The 20,544-nt window shown below is 30.8% G+C and overlaps 2 protein-coding genes across 2 annotated transcripts; both read right to left on the reverse strand.

Annotated features, from left to right (window-relative positions):
- Positions 1-1,712: 1,712 nt before the first annotated feature.
- Positions 1,713-16,920, reverse strand: LOC139087399 (uncharacterized). The gene is made up of 2 exons (XM_070636193.1): positions 16,749-16,920; positions 1,713-2,209 (listed from the first exon to the last, which is right to left on the reverse strand). The coding sequence occupies exons 1-2, from the start codon at positions 16,918-16,920 to the stop codon at positions 1,713-1,715; spliced, it is 669 nt and encodes a 222-aa protein (XP_070492294.1).
- A 577-nt stretch (positions 16,921-17,497) lies between these two features.
- LOC139087398 (leucine-rich repeat and immunoglobulin-like domain-containing nogo receptor-interacting protein 3) lies at positions 17,498-17,836 on the reverse strand. The gene has a single exon (XM_070636192.1). The coding sequence runs from the start codon at positions 17,834-17,836 to the stop codon at positions 17,498-17,500; it is 339 nt and encodes a 112-aa protein (XP_070492293.1).
- Positions 17,837-20,544: the final 2,708 nt, after the last annotated feature.

Genomic DNA, 20,544 nt, shown 5'->3' on the forward strand with positions numbered 1-20,544 from the left:
GAAATCTACTAAAAGCTCGAACAATATTTACCCAGACGACCAGCATCCATTGACGAAGCTTACAAAATAATCACAAAGTTAGTTAGCAAACTTTCATCCTCAAGCTTATGACACACAAATGCAATGAGTTGCTTACGAATGAATGAAAAATTATTGCTGAATTATTCCGGGTTTTTATAAGTTTTTTGCAGGTGTTGTGATTTTAGAATTCCTGAACATCATAGATGCACATGCAATTTATAGGATAATATTTGAAGGTTATTGGAGATTTTAGTAAAAATTGCATTTGATTCATAATTTAAGGCTTTTGACTGTTGTTTATCGTGTCCTATGCTTACTGCTATATTCGGGATCAGGATTTCCCGAAAATTTATCGGGATCAGATTGAGTATATGAAAGTGTCCATCGATCACAGATCAGCATGGGTGTCCATGACTGAAAGCCACCAAGTTTACGAAATTCTATAAACACAAAGTTAAACGTGCGCTGAAAGTTTCTAGACAGTGTAAAGATTAGCTGATAATTTTACATTGATACGGTTTTACGCGTAAACTCCAATATTGTTTACAAAATATTGACATCAAAATCGGAAAACCCGACACTATCTTTGAATTGCTTACGTCTAAAATTAGTCTGGATTGCAATTTGATTACACGTGCAATATCAATAATCTTAGCTATTGACATCGTAAATGTTTCAAGCAAATTTATAAATGTAACTTTTATCAATTTTACAAACAATTTTTGAATTCCCTGTCATTCAACTGACATAATCGTCAACAGCAACAATTCTCAATCTGACTTTCACTATAAATAAGCTCAGATTTCTTACTTTAATCATCATTCACTAATAAGTTTGATAAACAACAACAATACAAAAAAATGGACAGTCAATTTGTTACACTTGCATTCGCATGGATCTGCGCCATGATTGCAGCAGCCGTCACTGGAGATGCTGAGTTGGCTCCACAAACTTGTAAGGAATTTTTTGAATTTTAAGATTTTTTGGAATTTTTTTATATTTATTTTCTAATTTTACAGGCAACAGATGTCAAGTCGGATAAATATGTCATGGCTACAAACTAGAGGAAGCTTAACCAATAAAATACTCGAATAATTGAATCAGCAATTTTTTAATTTGATAATTTGTGATTTTATTCAACTTAAATGTTTTACTTGAAATAAAATAAATTTCTAAATTTATAGCTTAATTTTTTGACATTTTTTAATGCTTGAATACTTGTGATCATCTATTGAAAATTGGGTATTAAGTGACAGTGACTCCAAGACAATGAGCATACTCATCTAAATGAGCGTGATTTATGAGCATACTCAACCAGTGTATTAGGGAAGCATCCGAGGCGCCCATTTTCAGAATTTTCAGCTTCACACGGCTTCACAAATGGCTTTACATGGCTTCCGTTCTTGTAAGCAAAGGAATTGATGAATAATATAATTGACGGCGGAATGGTTTAGTCCTTTGGTACCGAATTTTGTTGCAACTTCTACCAAATGATTGTGGCTTTGAGACTCATCAGGTGAAACTTAACAGTAACAAACATTTTCAAAATTCCATAAATCATAAAAATCACAGATGAAGTTCCAAAAATCAAAAATATCCAAAAATATTTCCTCCAATTAAACTTTGTAGCTCTTTTTTCTCATCCAGAATTAGCTTTTTGTCAGTTTTTCTGCATTTTTTATTGATTTCTTTTATGAGCTTGATAACATATTTTCTCTGTCAAAAGCATCATTTTGAATGCAACGATTTGTTAGTAATTTAATGACATTTAGATGTTGTAGATCATCAAAAACATTTGCATCAATTTCCATTATGTCATTGTTTCTTAAATCAAGAAATATTAGCTGTGGATTGAACTTGAACAAATCTTTTTCAATAATGTTGATTAAATTTACACTTAAGTCTAACATGACAAGTTTTGGGAAATGTTTTAGATTATCTTGCTTGACTTCCTTCAAATTACAATTATCAATGGTTATTGCTATCAAATTTGGTAAATATTTCTCAATTTTACTAGGTATATAATGAATATCCATCATTGTAATCCTTATCGCATCGACTTCATCAAAACTAATATTCCTTGTTGAACTTATAAGATCATCAGTCTTTTTAGGATGGACATAAGTCTCAACTGATGTGATTTCTTCATTTTTAGATTGAATTCCAATTTCATTTCTCACATTACATTCTATATTAAAATAATATGAGTTGCGGGTCCTACTGTTATCAATAAAAAACGAGCAGACAATCTTATGAGCTGAAGTCATCGATGCTGTCATAAAAATCACTGTAAAACTAACATAAAATGTTAAATAATGTTAATATAATTATTTATAGAGCTATGTGTCGCTCGGAAATGCAGCATTCAAAGCTTAAAAATACAACCCCACTAATTTCGAGCAACAGTTCATACGATGGAAGGTACACAGTGTAGAAATAAAAAATCCGGCTTCAGAACGACTTGACTCAGAATATGAGACTGAATTTCATTGAATTTGATGAAATGGTAAAGCCGCACTGGCCTGGGAGCGGAATTTTGATCATTTCTAATAAAGTGGGCCTACCCAGACGTTTTAAAAGCATACAAAAGCCATGATGAAGCATAGAAGTCGTAGAGAATACTTTTAGAACGTCATCGGCATGATGTGTTGCTCGATTTATTCCAGAAGTTTTAGAAATTAATAAAAAATTACATCACAAAATTTCTCCATGGTCTTCGTAGTTCCACTTTCAGTTAAATCAACATTGCTTTTGATCATTAAAAAGCTCATTCATGAAACATAAATGCTAAAATATTAATTATTCATCACTTTTAAATATTAAAATGCAAGAAGTAATCTGTAAAATGCAATGATTAAATTTAAAATTGGTTTAAAATAAATCCACAAACATGCAAGGAGTTTTATTTTTAATTTTATTCAAATGTTCGCTAGCAATTATAAATTCATAGTTTTAATTTTACTAACTAGGCACGATTTTCAGGTGAAACCTTGACGGTTACAACAATTTTCATAATTATATAAAACAAAAGAATCACAGAAGAAATTCTAAAATTATATAAATCCAAAAATATTTCTTTCTATTTAATTTCGTGACTTTTTTCTCTTCCAGGATCAATTCTTTTTCAATTTTTGCGCATTTATTTTGGATTTTTTTGATAAATTCAGGACATTTTCTCTAAAGTATGAATTCCCATGAATGCAGCGATTTTCAAATAGTTTAATGACATTTAGATGTTGTAGATCATCAAAAACATTTACATCGATTTCCTTTATGTCGTTTTTGCTTAAGTCAATAAATAAGAGCTGTGGATTGAACTTAAACAAGTCTTTTTCAATAATTGTGATCATATTTACACTAAAGTCTATCATGACAATTTTAGGAAAGCTTTTCAGGTTATGTTGCTTCACTTCCCTCAAATTACAACGTTCGATGGTTAATGCCACTAAATTCACGAATATTTTATCAATTCCATTAGGAAAATAGCGAATTTCCTTCGTTGAAAACCTTATAGAATCGACTTTATCAAGCCATATATCCATTGTTGGATTTAAAAGGTCATCAAACTTATCAGATCCCTTATGAGTCTCAACTGATGTGATTTCCTCACTTCTAGATTGAAATTCAACTTCGTTCCACACATTACATTCTAGATTGAAGTAATATGAGTTAATGGTGTTGCTATTATCTTTAGAATAATGACAGACAATCTTGTGAGCTGAAGTCATCGTTGCTGTCATGAAAATCACTGTAAAACTATCACAAAATGTTAGAATATAAGAGTGGACTAAGGTATTGGATCTAATTCAAAATAAGGTTGTGGTTCAAGGAACAGGCCGAAGTTCAGCCGAAGTTTGTACATAATGTTCCCAAAAGTTAGCTAAAACTCGGGAGAATTTCAGCTGACAAATTGGATCAAAATACAGTCCAAATCAACATGAAATTTGGCCGTTTTCATGAAACCGCTCAAACAACACATCATACGATTTTAAAGCATTTATTAGGCTCAAATGACCATCTATTCATGGTTTTCAGTCATCAGTAAGTCTTAACGAAAGCTTTAACAATGTCATGGTAATGATGAATCGCCAGCAAGTCGCTAAAGACTCTAAAAATGCTAAAAAGTAACCAAAAATTACATCACTAGTTTATCCATGCTCTACGGTAGAGTTTAAATTGTTTGTGAACATTGAAAAGTTGATTCATAAAACATTAAAGCTTAAATTTTAATTATTCATTATTAACTTAATTTTACATATTAAAATGCAGGAAGTAATTTGTAAAATGCAATGTTTCATAATTTACATGATTTTATTTACAAAACTTACTAATTAGGCACGATTTTCAGGTGAAACTTTGACAGTTGTTACAATTTTCACAATAACATAAATCAAAAGTACTACAGAAGTAATTCCTAAAATTATAAATGTCCAAAAATATTTATTTTTGTTCAATTTTGTGCTTTTTTTCTCTTCCAGAATTAACTCTTTTTTGGTTTTTCCACAATCGCTTTTGATTTCTTTTATAAATTTAATGACATTTTCTCTGAAAAAAGCATTCCCATGAATGCAGCGATTTTCAAATAGTTTAATTACATTAAGATGCTGCAGATCATCAAAAACATTTACATCTATTGCACATTGGGGCCAAAAGTGGAAAAGATGGCAATAATTCATCTGATATGCCTATATTATAGACACTAGTGAGTACTATATAGGAAAAATAAAATTTCTCCCCATCAGTGCACTGTGCGCGTAATACGGGGGAAAACGTTTTTTGGGTAGAGGGGACTTTCAAATTGTTCTAACTTTTCACTGCCTTAGCAGAATTTTTTGAAGTTTTTTTCATTTGGTAGGTATAAGTAAGGTCTTTCAGAAAAATATTCATATGTTACACTCAGGGTCAGGTCGAGTGTGAAAACCTCAAAAAAGTTCGAAAAAATGCATTTTTTTAGTATTTTTCACTTCCTGTGCCTGTATAGTGGGCTATAACTGTTGGCAAGTTACTGCATATGAAAGATCTTATTTATATCTACAATATCTACATACATTACAAAACAAAAAAATTCTATATAGGTAGTCAAAATTAGCTTTGAATTTAAAAACACGTGGTTCTTCTGCTTTCTAGGGTCAATATGACCCCCCGAACATGACCAGCGGTTTTTTGAACCTAGTTATATTTTTACCTAACACATTTATCTATCTAATAAAAACAAAAAAATATCAATTTTTCTGCCAGCGCGATATCGAAAAATTGACTTGAAGGGGGTCTAGGGGGGGTACCCCAAAATTCAAAAATTTCTAGTAATTACCAAACTTGATAAAAAATTTTGAAACTTACAGATCTTATTCAAATACTAATATTCTTTATATTTATATCAATAAAAATTGTTACGCAGTGTAATTTTCCCAAAAAATATTGAAAAAACTGGTTTTGTGTTTTTGAATCTACTAAATGACCTTTGAACGTACTATAACCAAATATTTTCTATATATCTCATTAATTTATGCAAAGTGCATTAAAATAGCTTTCTAATGATATATAATATGTTACATAATCTGCTTTTAATATCGAAAAAACTAAAAAGTTGTCAAAATTTTTCAAATCTGAAAATCTATAAGTTGCTATTTTGCTCATAATTATTGTAAATTTCAACAATATTTGACAAATTTGGTATTCTTAGAGTGAAACTATGGAAATCACTTTCAAAAATAAAATTTGGATAGTCGTTGCACCTAGGATGGATAGCCAAAATACAACATTTTGGACTTAACATATCTGTGCACCGGGTATCTCTCAAGCTATAATATTTTTATTATCTCATAGATACAGTTTTTAACTTTCCAACAATACCAAATTTGTCAAATATTGTTGAAATTTACAATAATTATGAGCAAAATAACAACTTATAAATTTTCAGATTTGGAAAATTTTGACAACTTTTTAGTTTTTTCGATATTAAAAGCAGATTATGTAACATATTATATATAATTAGAAAGCTATTTTAATGCACTTTGTATAAATTAATGAGAAATATAGAAAATATTTGGTTATAGTACGTTCAAAGGTCATTTAGTGGATTCAAAAACATAAAAACCAGTTTTTTCAATATTTTTGGGAAAATTACACTGCGTAACAATTTTTATTGATATAAATATAAAGAATATTAGTATTTGAATAAGATCTGTAAGTTTCAAAATTTTTTATCAAGTTTGGTAATTACTAGAAATTTTTGAATTTTGGGGTACCCCCCCTAGACCCCTTCAAGTCAATTTTTCGATATCGCGCTGGCAGAAAAATTGATATTTTTTTGTTTTTATTAGATAGATAAATGTGTTAGGTAAAAATATAACTAGGTTCAAAAAACCGCTGGTCATGTTCGGGGGGTCATATTGACCCTAGGAGGTAGAAGAACCACGTGTTTTTAACTTCAAAGCTAATTTTGACTATCTGTACAGAATTTTTGTTTTATAATGTATGTAGGTATTGTAGATATAAATAAGATCTTTCATATGCAGTAACTTGTCAACAGTTATAGCTCGGTATACAGTCACAGGAAGTGAAAAATACTAAAAACATGCATTTTTTTGAACTTTTTTGATGTTTTCACGCTCGACTTGACCCTTAGTGTAACATATGAATATTTTTCTGAAAGACCTTACTTATACCTACCAAATGAAAAAAACTTCAAAAATTCTGCTAAGGCAGTGAAAAGTTAGAACAATTTGAAAGTCCCCTCTACCCAAAAAACGTTTTTCCTCGTATTACGCGCACAGTGCACTCATGGGGAGAAATTTTATTTTTCCTATATAGTACTCACTAGTGTCTATAATATAGGCATATCAGATGAATTATTGCCATCTTTTCCACTTTTGGCCCCAATGTGTATTGCTGTTATGTCATTGTTTCTTAAATCGAGAAATATAAGCCATGGATTGAACTTAAATAAGTCTTTCTCAATAATTGTGATCATATTTACACTAAAGTCTATCATGATAAGTTTTGAGAAGCTTTTCAGGTTATGTTGCTTGACTTCCTCAAATTACAACCCCTGATGGTTAGTGCCACCAAATTGGCGAATATTTTATCAATTCCATTAGGAAAATAGCGAATTTCCTTCTGTGAAAACCTTATTGAATCAACTTTATCAAGCCATATATCCATTGTTGGATTTAAATCGTCGTCAAACTTATCAGACCCCTTATAAGTCTCAACTGATGTGATTTCTTCATTTCTAGATTGAACTCCAATTTCGTTCCACACATTACATTCTATATTAAAGTAATAGGAGTTAGGGGTCTTACTATTATCTTTAGAATACATGCAAACAATTTTGTGAGCTGAAGTCATCGATGTTGTCATGAAAATCACTGTAAAACTATTATAAAATGTTAAAGAAATTATCTATAGAGCCTTGAGTCATACAAGAATGCAGTATTCAAAGCAAATAATACGACTCTACTAATACAGAGCGACAAATCATGCACTGACGTTTTTAGAAGGTTCACGACATTGAAATGGTCGAAAATCCTTAGAAAATCCAATTCCAGGTTAACTTGATTCGGGCCTTAAACTAGATTTCATCGAATCTGGTCTTGGAACAGAGTTAAGCTAGCCTGGGATCGAAATTTTACCCATTTCTAAGCCATATGACTTCCGTAGCTGTGTAACCATGCAATAGGCTCAAATAAGGTCATCAACGCTTCGTAAATAATGCGTTCACAACGTCATCGTCATGATAAGTCACTTGGGACTCTAGGAATTTAGAATACAATTAATAATTACATCACAAAATTCTCCATTCTCTTCAGCGTTGTACTTTCAATAGAGTCAAACTTGTCTATGCGTTTTAAAAAGTTCATTCATGAAATATGAATCATAAATGTTAATTATTCAGTAGTAACTTATTTTTACATATTCAAATGCAAGATGTGATATGTAAAATGCAATTTTTCATAATTTACAATGATCTGTAAACATGCAAGAAATTCAAAAATAAAGCACATGCAACCGTTAAATTCAAATCTCTTCATCATGCTTTTTTTGACATCTTTAATCTGCTATAGCATCATTAAATTAAAGTTAAAATATTAAATTTCAATAAGACTTACTAACTAGGCACGATTTTCAGGTGAAACCTTGACGGTTATAACTTTTTTCAAAATTCCATAAATCAAAAGTATCGCGGAAGTAATTCCTAAAAATAATAAAATCCAAAAATATTTCTTATTATTAAGTTTTGTGCCTTTTTTCTCTTCCACATTTAATTCTGTTTCATTTTTTGAGCATTTACTTTTGATTTCTTTTATAAGTTCAAGGACTTTGTGTCTGAAAAAAGAATTTCGATAAATGCAACGATTTGCTATTAATTTAATGACACTTAGTTGCTGTAGATCATCAAAAACATTTCCATCGATTTCCGTTATGTCGTTGTTGGCTAAGTCAAGAAATACAAGCTGTGGATTGAACTTGAACAAATCCTTTTCAAGAATTTTGATCATATTTACACTAAAGTCAATCATGACAAGTTTTGGAAAGCTTTTTAAGTTGTCTTGCTTGACTTCCCTCAAATTACAACGCTCGATAGTTAATGCCACCAAATTGGCGAATATTTTGTCAATTCCATTAGGAAAATATCGAATTTCCTTTGTTGAAAACCTTATAGAATCCACTGTATCAAGACTAATATTCTTTGTTGAAATTAGAGAATCTACTCGTGTCTCAACTGATGTGATTTCTTCATTTCGAGACTGAATTCCAACTTCGTTCCACACGAAACATTCAAGATTAAAATAATACGAGTTAGTGGTATCTTTAGTATAATGGCAGACAATCTTGTGAGCTGATGTCATCGAAGCTGTCAAGAAAATTACTGTAAGACTATCACAAAGTATTCGAATTGGTAAAATTAGGTTAGAATAAATTCTGTAACTCTAACGATACAAAGAAGGTTAAGGGTTAGAGTCTGTACGTAATGCTCTATATGTAGAGGATTGTGTCTCTATATATATGAATACGATTCCACTAATGCGATACATTATGCGATGACGATCCTAGAAGGTCTACGGCGTAAAAATAGGTTAAATTCCTGTTCCAGGTTGACTTGACTCAGGCCTGAAGCTGGATTTAATCGAAACTGATCTTGAAACAGAATTAAGCTATCCTGGGAATGGAATTTTACTCATTTATACACCGTATGACTTCCGTGGGTTGTAAAACCATGCACTAGGCTCAAATAAGGTCAATAAGGTATTGTATCGAATGCTTTTAGAACGTCATCGTCATGATGAGTCGCTAGGAAGTCCAAAAATATTGAAAATAAATAATAATTACGTTTTAAAATTCTCCATGCTCTTCGATGTGGCAGTTTTGGTAGAGTCAAACTTGTCTATGAGTATTTAAAAGTTCATTCATGAAGTATGAAGCATAAAATTTTAATTATTAAGTACTAATTTATTTTTACATTTTAAAATGCAATGTTTCATACTTTACATGAATCTACAGACATGATGACTGGAATTTTATTTTAGAAATAATTGAAGTTTCATCAATTTTTAACCATGCATTCTCACTATCTGGATCGACAATTTCTGTAAATTATTATAGTTTAGCACCGGAATTCACGAATAATTTCAATCCAGAGATCGACGTTGACTCTGATTTTTGATGGGAAATCTCTGAAATCTACTAACTAGGCACAATTTTCAGGTGAAACCTTGACAGTTATAAATATTTTTAAAATTCCATAAATCAGAAAAATCACAGATGAAGTTCCAAAATCAAAAATATCCAAAAATATTTCATCCAATTAAATTTTGTTCCTTTTTTCTCATCCAAAATAAGCTTTTGCTCAGTTTTTCCACAACTTCTTTTGATTTCATTTTTAACTAATATGACATTTTCTCTGGAAAAAACTTTCATGCGAATGCAACGATTTGCGGATAATTTAATCACATTTAGATGTTGCAGATCATCAAAAACATTTGAATTAATTTCCTTTATGTCGTTGTCATTAAGATCAAGATATATGAGCTGTGGATTGAACCTAAACAAGTCTTTTTCAATAATTGTAATCATATTTACACTAAAATCTATCATGACAAGTTTTGGGAAGCTTTTCATGTTGTCTTGCATGACTTCCCTCAAATTACAACTCCGGATGGTTAATGCTATCAAATTGCTGAATATTTTCTCAATTTTATTAGGAATGTAGCGAATTTCCCTCATATAGAATCGTATAGAATCGACTTCATCAAGACTTACATTCTTTTTTGAACTGTCTTTATAAGTATCAACTGATGTGATTTCATCATTTCTAGATTGAATTCCAACTTCGTTCCACACATTACATTCTAGATTAAAATAATATGAATTAGCCATCCAACTTTTATCATTAGAATACATGCAGACAATCTTGTGAGCTGAAGCTATCGATGCCATGCATAAAATCACTGTAAAACTATCATAAAGTATTGGATTAGAATAAATTCTTTAAAACTTATGAATTGCTTCTGCGTCAAAGGTATGGAATTTATACGGAATATCGGCATTAAAATTACATCACAAAATTGTCCATGTTTTTCCTAGTTGCACTTTTGGTAAAATCAACATTGCTTATGACTGTTTAAAAGTTCATTCATGAAACATTAAAGCTTAAATTTTAATTATTCAACACTACCTTATATTTAATGTTAAAATGTATGAAGTAATTTGTAAAATACAATGTTTCATAATTTACATGAATCTACAAACTTGAATTTATTTTCAAATTTCACAAACTAGGCACAATTTCTGGTGAAACCTTGACAGCTTTAATAATTTTCATAATTACACAAACCAAAATTATTGCAGATGAAATTCCTAAAATTATGAAAATCCACAAATTATTTTTTCTTTTAACTTTCATGTCTTTTTTCTCTTCCGGAATCAATTGTTTTTCAATTTTTGTGCATTTTCTTTGATATCCTTTATAAATTTAATAACATTTTCTCTGAAATAAACATTTTCATGAATGCAAAGATTTGCAAATAATTTAATGACATTTAGATGCTGTAGATGATCAAAAACATTTGGATCAATTTCTGTTATGTCGTTGCGTCTAAAGTCAATAAATTTGAGTAATGGATTGAACTTGAACAAATCTTTTTCAATAATTGTGAGCATATTTACACTAAAATCAACCATGACAAGTTTTGGGAAACTTTTTGGTTATCTTGCTTGATCTCCTTCAAATTACAACGCTCGATGCTAAATGCAACCAAATTGGTAAAAATTTTGTCAATTCCATTAGGAACATAGCGAATATCCTTCTATGCAAACCTTAAAGCATCGACTTTATCAAGATTCATGTTCATTGTTGAATTGAAAATTTTGTCATGCTTTTCAGGATCTACATAAGTCTCAACAGATGTGATTCCTTCATTAATAGATTGACTTCCAACATTGTTCATCACATTACATTCTAGATTAAAATAATGTGAGTTATCGGCCCTACGATTTTTAGAATAAAGGCAGACAATCTTGTGAGCTGATGACATCGATGCTGTCATTAAAATCACTGTAAGACTATCACAAAGTATTAGAAGTAATGAAATTAGATTAGAATTCTAAATTTTAGGCTTAGGTATAGAATCTATACTGAATATTGCTATATATAGAGTCTTGTGCCACTCAGCAATGCAGCATTCCGGGAAGCCATACGATGAATTTCCGGGAAGTTGCACGGCGTAGAAATAGCCAAAAATCCGACTCCAGGCTGACTTGACTCAAGCTTAATTATTGATTTCATCCAATCTAGTCTAAAAACAGTGTTATGAAAGCCTGGAATCGGAATTTCATCCATTTCTATGTCGTATGTCTTTTGTAGTTGTAAAACCAAGCACTAGGAATAATAATTACATTGTAAAAGTATCCATATTTTTAATAGTTCCACTTTCGGTAAAGTCAAAATTGTTTGTGATTATTAAAAAAAAAAAAAATAACGAAACATAAAAGGCTAGATTTCAATTATTCAGTACTATGTATCTTGTAAAATGCAATGTTTCATAATTAACATGCATCTATAAACATGCAAGGAATTTTATTTTCAAATTTTTCAAAATCTACGAACTAGGCACGATTTTCAGGTGAAACTTTCACGGTTAATATTTTTTTGAAAATTCCATAAATCAAGAAAATCGCAGAGAAAGTTCCAATAACTATAAAAATCCAAAAATACTTTTTTTGTTATGTTTTGTGACTTTTTTCTCTTCCAAAGTTAATTCATGCTTAACTTTTCCACAACTACTTCTGATTTTATTTATAATTAATGTGACATTTACTCTGAAAAAAACTTTCATATGAATGCAGCGATTATTGAATAATTTGATAACATTTAAATGTTGTAGATCGTCAAAAACATTTCCATCGATTTCCTTTATGTCGTTGTGATTTAAGTCAAGAAATATGAGCTGTGGATTAAATTTGAATAAATCTTTCTCAATAATTGTGATCATATTTACACTAAAATCTATCATGACAAGTTTTGGGAAGCTTTTCAGGTTATGTTGCTTGATTTCCCTTAAATTACAATTCCGGATGGTTATTGCTACCAAGTTTCTGAATATTTTCTCAATTTTATTTGGAATATAGCGAATTTCCATCATTGTAAACCTTATAGAATCTACTTTATCAAGCCATATATCCATTGTTGGATTTAAAAGGTCGTCAAACTTATCAGACTCCTTATGAGTCTCAACTGATGTGATTTCCTCACTTTTAGATTGAATTCCAACTTCTTTTCTCACAGCACATTCTAGATTAAAATAATATGAGTTACGGGTTCTACGATTATCTTTATAATAAAGGCAGACAATCTTGTGAGCTGATGTCATCGATGCTGTCATGAAAATCACTGTAAGGCACAATATAAAATTAGCCATGTTCTTCGTGCATGTGCTTTCGGTAGAGTCAAAATTGTTATGGAAATTAAAAGTTTGATCATGAAGCATAAAAGCTTGAATTTTAATTATTCAATAAAACTTGAATAAAACACAAATTTCTAAATATTTTATAAGCTACATACATCCACAAACATGCAACAAAATGAAATTTAATTCTTGTTTCTAAAACAAAAATAATTAGGCACAATTATCAGGTGAAACTTTAACGGTTATACAAATTTTCACTATTCCATAAATCCCAAAAATCACAGATGAAGTTCCAAAAATCAGAATAACCCAAAAATACTTCCTCCAATTAAATCTTGTGCCTTTTTTCTCATCCAAAATTAATTTTCGGTCAGTTTTTCCACATTGTTTTTTGACTATTTTTATAAGAATTTCGACATTTGTTCTGTTAAGACCATTCTTATAGATGCATATATTCTCAAGTAATTTAAGCACTTCTATATATTGCAGATGATCAAAAACATTTCCATCAATTTCTTTAATTATATTGTTCTGTAACTCAATAAACTTGAGCAGTGGATTGAACTTGAACAAATCCTTTTCAATAATTGAGATCATATTCTTGCTTAGATCCAGCATGACAAGTTTTGTGAAACTTTTAGGTTATGTTGCTCGACTTCCTTCAAATTACAGTTTGCGACAGTTAATCCTAACAAGTTGGGCAAATATTTCTCAATTTTATTAGGAATATAGTTAATATCCATCATGAAAAGCTTTTAATGCATCAACTTCATCAAGGCTTATATTCCTTGTTGAACTTAAAAATTCATCAGATTTATTAGGATCTAGATTAATCTCAACGGATGTAATTTCTTCATTTTTATAATGAATTCCAATTTCGTTCTTCACATTGCATTCAAGATCGAAATAATATCAGTTGAGGTCCATCACGATGTCTTTAGCAAAAAATGTGCACATAATCTTGTGTGCTGAAGTCATCGATGCTGTCATATAAATCACTGTAAAACTATCAAAAAAGAGACAATTTAGTATACATTCTGTAAAGTTAAGGCATTGTCTTTAGAGTCTTGTGTCTAAGGGTTCCCGATGCCGAGACCGAGAATTCCCCCAACAGGCTAAGAGACCGCTTTTAGGCATCCTAGTAATATTTCAATAATATTTAAGCAAACTCTTTGCCTGTTAAGGCTCTCGGTCTTGAGAATTTGTCGATATTGAGTCATCGGATGCAATATTTAAAGCATAACTTCAGAAATATCCCAAAAATTGAAATAAAATTTACATCAAAATAGTCGTCATTCTTTTTGCAGTTCCACTTTAGGTGTACACAATATCGAAATTGAGTATTGAATAGTTCATTCATGCAACGTAAATGCTAAAATTTTAATTATTCATTACTTCCTCATTTTTAAATATTAAAATTCAGGAAGTGATTAGTATAATGCAAAATTCAAAATATTTTATAATTTATATGCATCCACAAAAATGTAGTGCTGTCAGACGCAATATCACTTGATATACAATCGTAGAGAAGAAAGTAGCGCATTAAATAAATAAACTAGCAGCAAAAGCCGTTTAAACCAGGAACAGAAACTTGTTCAATTGCTTTATTAACGCCCAATGATTCACAATGGATCAATAAGAACCAAACACTTCGAGTTTAAAAATTCTAAAACTCAAGACTTTAAGACAATTTTTATTATAAACCTTAACTAGGCACAATTTTCAGGTGAAACCTTAACGGTTACAAACAATTTCAAAATGCCATAAATAAGAAAAATCAAAGATGAAGTTCCAAAAATCAAGAATATCCAAAAATATTTTTTCCAATTAAATGTTGTGCCTTTTTTCTCGTCCAAAAGTAGCTTTTGCTCAATTTTTCCGCATTCCCTTTTGACTGCTTTAATGAGTTTGATGACATTTTCTCTATCAAAAGCATTCATATAAATGCATATATTTTCAAGTAAATTAATGACTTCAATATACTGTAGATGATCAAAAACATTTCCATCAATTTCTTTAATTATATTGTTTTTTAAGTCAATAAACTTAAGCAGTGGATTAAACTTGAACAAGTCTTTCTCAATAATTTTGATCATATTCTTGCTTAGGTCTAACATGACGAGTTTTGTGAAACTTTTTTAGGTTATGTTGCTCGACTTCTTTCAAATTACAATTTGCGATAGTTATTCCTAACAAGTTGGGCAAATATTTCTCAATTTTATTAGGAATATAGTTAAAATCCATCATGAAAATCTTTAATGCATCAATTTCATCGAGGCTTGTATTCACTTTTGAATCCCAATTTCTGTCTTTACGTTCCGGATGGACATTAATCTCAACGGATGTGATTTCTTCATTTTTATAATGAATTCCAATTGAATTCCACACATTGCATTCAAGATTAAATAAATATCAGTTTCGGTCCATCAAGATCTCTTTAGCAAAAATTAAACAGACAATCTTATGTGCTGAAGTCATCGATGCTGTCATATAAATCACTGTAAAACTAAAAAAAAAGATTACATTAAATTAGTATAAATTCTGTAAAGTTAAGGCGAGGCCTTTAGAGCCTTGCGGATAAGAGTTCTCGACGCCGAGACCATGACTTCCAGGGTAGTCGCGGTCTCAGTCTCGAGAACTTACATTAAAAAGTCTTCATCCTTTTCGCAGTTCCACTTTGGGTGTACACAATATCGAAATTGAGTATTAAAAAGTTGATTCATGAAACATAAATGCTTAAATTTTAATTATTCATTCCTTCTTCATTTTTACACATAAAAATGTAGGAAGTAATTTGTAAAACACAAACATGTAACAAAATGAAATTTAATTCTTGTTTTAATATTACAAAAGAGGGTGGGGTGGGGTTTGGCGATCAAAACTAACAAATTCCTTTTTCGAAGCATTTCCAGCTCCTGTTTCGACAGGTGATCTGCGGCGTCATACTTACTTACTTACTTCGCTTACAGTACAGATCAGCTGTGATCCATTTTCTAAAAGTAGCTTTATCGCTTGCTGCCCTTAGCCAATTGTCACTACAATCTGGAATAGACACTTAAATTTGTTTCAACGCCCATACTTGGAATCCAAATCAAAGCAAAATACGTCCTTAAGCTCCAAAAGCAATATAATTTAATCATCATCACAACTCCTAGTTCATCTGTTGCCTAAAAATTCTAAAAATCGATTTTAGGAAAAATTTTATTAAAAATAACTAGGCACAATTTTCAGGTGAAACTTTAACGGTTATAAAAAATTTCAAAATTCCATAAATCAGAAAAATCACAGATGAAGTTCCAAAAACTATAAAAATCCAAAAATATTTCCTCCAATTAAACTTTGTTCCTTTTTTCTCATCCAGAATCAATTTTCGTTCAATTTTTCCACATTCCCTTTTGACTGTTTGTATAAGAATTTCGATATTTTCTCTGTAAAAACCATTTTTATGAATGCATATATTTGCAGTTAATTTAATAACGTCTACATATTGTAGATGATCAAAAACATTTCCATCGATTTCTGTTATGATATTTTGTTGTAAGTCAATAAATTTGAGCAATGGATTGAATTTGAGCAAGTCTTTTTCAATAATTTTGATCATATTCCAGCTTAAGTCTAACATAACAAGTTTTGTGAAATTTTTTAGGTTAAATTGCTTGACTTCCTTCAAATTACAATGCTCGATGCTGAATGCCACCAAATTAGTGAAAATTTTGTCAATATTATTAGGAATATAGCGAATATCATTCATTGTAAACCTTAAAGAATCGACTTCATCAGGATTTACATTCACTATTGAATTCCAATTGCTGTCTTTACTTTTCGGATGGACATAAGTCTCAACTGATGTGATTTCTTCATTTCTAGATTGAATTCCAATTGGTCTTTTTGCTTCACATTCTGTTTTAAAATAATATGCATTGGATTTCTTACGATCATCGATTGAATATATGCAGGCTATCTTAAGAGCTGAATTCATCGATGCTGTCATGAAAATCACTGTAAAACTATTATAAAATGTTGAATTAGTTTAGAATAATTTCTATAAATCTAAGAGTAAGGTATAGATTTTGTCCTGGAATGTCTGTAGCATCCTTTCCAAGTCGCTGGAAATTTTAGAAATTTTGAATAAAAATAATAATTACATTATAAAATGTTCCATGCTCTTCGTAGTTGTCCTTTCGGTAGTGTTGGTTTGTGAGTATTGAAAATATTGACCATTACATACTAAAATACAGGAAGTAATTTATAAAACACGAAATTTTAAATAATTTATTCAATTTTTTGATATTTAATTCGATTATCTTGTTTAATTTAATGTTCGATCTACTACCGTTGGTTATCGAGATCACAAGTATGAGTACACGCAAACCGATAATGGGAAATATCGGTTGAAATCCGCCTCAACAGTTCCATCAGAGCCAACATCGAATCTTCTAGGCAACTCATCGTTACCCTAGTAAACACTGCATCCTGTTCGCACAGCTCTAATTCTCTGTATTATTCTTAAATTTCATAACAATTTTCACGCCAATAAAAACACCAAGAAGAGTCAAGAAATAATAATTTCATCCAATCCAAATCCAAATGTATTTTAGACTTTGTGAATTATCATTCAAGTTGACAACTCCTGTTAATCTCTCTGGATCACAACTCTTTTGGATTTCAGCAATAAGTTCTAGAACATCCTTTCTTTCACTTCTTGATTTTGATATGCATTCATTGTCATCTAATGCTAAAACATTGAGTTCTTCTAAATGATCGAATACATTTCCATCAATTTCCTTAATATGATTAACTTCCAGTCTAATTACACTCAGTTTTGGATTGAATTTGAACAAATCCTTTTCAATGACTTTCAGGTTGTTCTCTTCAAGATCTAAATGAAATAGTTGTGGAAATACCATCAAGTCTGACTGCTTAATCTCATTTAGTCCACATTCAACGATTACAAGTCTTTGCAAAATAGGAAAGACTTTACCAGTCCAGTCGGAATGTAACCAATTTTAAGCTGATGCACATTAAATTCATAAAAGTCTGACAAATTTTTCGGATTCTCAACTAAAGTAGAAAGTGGTTCCTCAATTTTAACATTTGTTACTTCAATTCCGCGTGAATTAACTCGATTTTGTTCTTAACCCTGCACACCGGACCTTGAATTGACTCGCCATTTTGCATATAGTATTTAAATCCATATATGCATAGTATTTCAAAGTGATAAGGCACATTTGAGTGTTATGGATCTGAAAAAAATAATATTTTACGATTCGACGATGAACAAAATTATTAGTAAAGCTTACAAAATCACAACAGCTTTCATGTTGGATAGTGCCAACAGGAAATGCAAGTGATTTTATGAAATTTATTAGGTTTTATTATTTAGAACATTGCGTGATGAACTGCTCATAACTGTCAACAATTCGACATGCGTTAAAATCTTCAATCTGATAAATGAAGGCAGACAATCTATTTGGTTGCGATGAGATTTGTTCTGTTTGTGGAGCATTTACCGTTAAGCTGAGTCTGGTACCAATTTGAAGTCACGTCGGCCTGGTGCCGGATTTATGATTGATTAACAGATTTTCGCTATTTGGATCACCAAGCTAAGTTTTTACTGATTATGCTTTTCAGCATATCCAATACACAATATTCAGAAGATACCTAACTAGGCACAATTATCAGGTGAAACTTTAACAGTCATACAAATTTTCAAAATTCCATAAATCATAAAAATCACAGATGAAGTTCCAAAAATCAAGAATATCCAAAAATATTTCCTCCAATTAAATTTGTGCCTTTTTTCTCATCTAAAATTAGCTTTTGTTCAATTTTTCCGCATTGCCCTTTTGACTTCTTTTATTAATATAAAATCTTTTCCCTAACAAGAGCACCGTTGCGAATACAGGAATTTACATATAGTTGAGCACATTTAGATGTTGTAGATCATCAAAAACATTTCCATCAATTTCTTTAATTATATTGTTTTTTAAGTCAATAAACTTGAGCAGTGGATTGAACTTGAACAAGTCCTTTTCAATAATTGCGATCATATTCACGCTTAGGTCCAACATGACAAGTTTCGGGAAAGCTTTTAGGTTATGTTGCTTGACTTCCTTCAAATTACAAAGCTCGATGCTGAATACAACCAAATTGGTGAAAAAATTTCTCAATATTATTAGGAATATAGTTAATATCCTTCATTGAAAACCTTAAAGCATTGACTTTATCTAGATCCATGTCCATTTCTAACCTCGAAGTATCATTTCTTTCTTCAGGACTGACATAAGTCTCTACCGATTCTATTTCTTCATTTCTATGATAAATTCCAATTGTGTTCTCACATCACATTCTAGATCAAAGTAAACGGGTTTGGCAAGCATATTGTCCCTCAGTAAGATATGAGCAAGCTATCTTATGAGCTGAAGTTATCGATGATGTCATGAAAATTGCTGTAAAGCTATCACAAAATGTTGAATTAGATTAGAATATTTTCTGAAAATCTAAGAGTAAGGTATAGAATTTATCCTGGAATGTCTGTAGATATTGCTATGTACAAAGGATTCTAAGTCGCTAGGAATTCTAGAAATTTTGAATACAAATAATAATTACATTATAAAATGCTCCATGCTTTCCGTAGTGACACTTCCGGTTGTGTCAAAATTAAATGAGAATATTAAAAAGTTTGATCATTACATGCACAAAATGCAGGAAGTAATTTATAAAAAACAAAAGTTTTAAATATTTAATTTGATAATCTTGTTTAATTTTATTTTGAATCATGCAAACATGCTTTGCATTTAAGATCACAATCACGAGTCTGCAAACATAACTACTTCCTTAAAAGCGTTTGGAAATTAGAGGTGACGCTTATGGTTGCGAAGGTCGAAATTGGATATCATCGTGCCTTCGGGGTAACTTCGAGTCTTATCGTTATTATGATGACCCATGACAGGCAAAGAGAATGCTTTCATATTTTAGAAATACCACTTCGATACCTAAAAGCGGTCTCTTTGCCGGTTAGGGGACGTAGCGTTGTCCTAACGAAGATGGTGTGCTATTAAGAAGCAAAAGTGCCTTGATAGCTCACTTAGCAAAGTGCAGGTCACGAAAGTTGGTGTAGAATTTGAACTCCCGTGTTCGAATCCCACATTCAGCCTAGTGATTTTTCGGAAGTTTAGATACTTCGGCTTCTTAAGTGTAGCAGTTTAATGATGAAAAAAACCAGGAATTAGGCAACGTAAGATGTAAGAACGGGTCATGAATGATGTTGTTAGAAATAGAAAGATACGAGAGCTGTAAATTCACCGTTGAGGGCTTTTACTGGAACGGACCTGAGTATATTGTAACGTACTGATTTGCTGGAACGAGAGCTTGCATTAATACTGAACCTGAGATCCAAATGTTTGAAATTAGCTGCTGCACATCAATAACAGAAAACACATTATGCGCTGTATACATGAGCTTATATAAACATAATATAGATTTAAGATTAATTGTTAAGGATAAAATCGTAGTGCTTTAACGTTCTTTAAAGAACACTGTAACTCGATTTAAGAGAGGAAAGATGAATAAAATAAATAATAATAATAATAATAATATTAATACAGCTCTAACC

Source organism: Chironomus tepperi, unplaced genomic scaffold (assembly GCF_022539635.2).
Source record: "Chironomus tepperi strain 1889 unplaced genomic scaffold, CSIRO-AGI_Ctep_v1 contig_104, whole genome shotgun sequence".
Taxonomy (NCBI): domain Eukaryota; kingdom Metazoa; phylum Arthropoda; class Insecta; order Diptera; family Chironomidae; genus Chironomus; species Chironomus tepperi.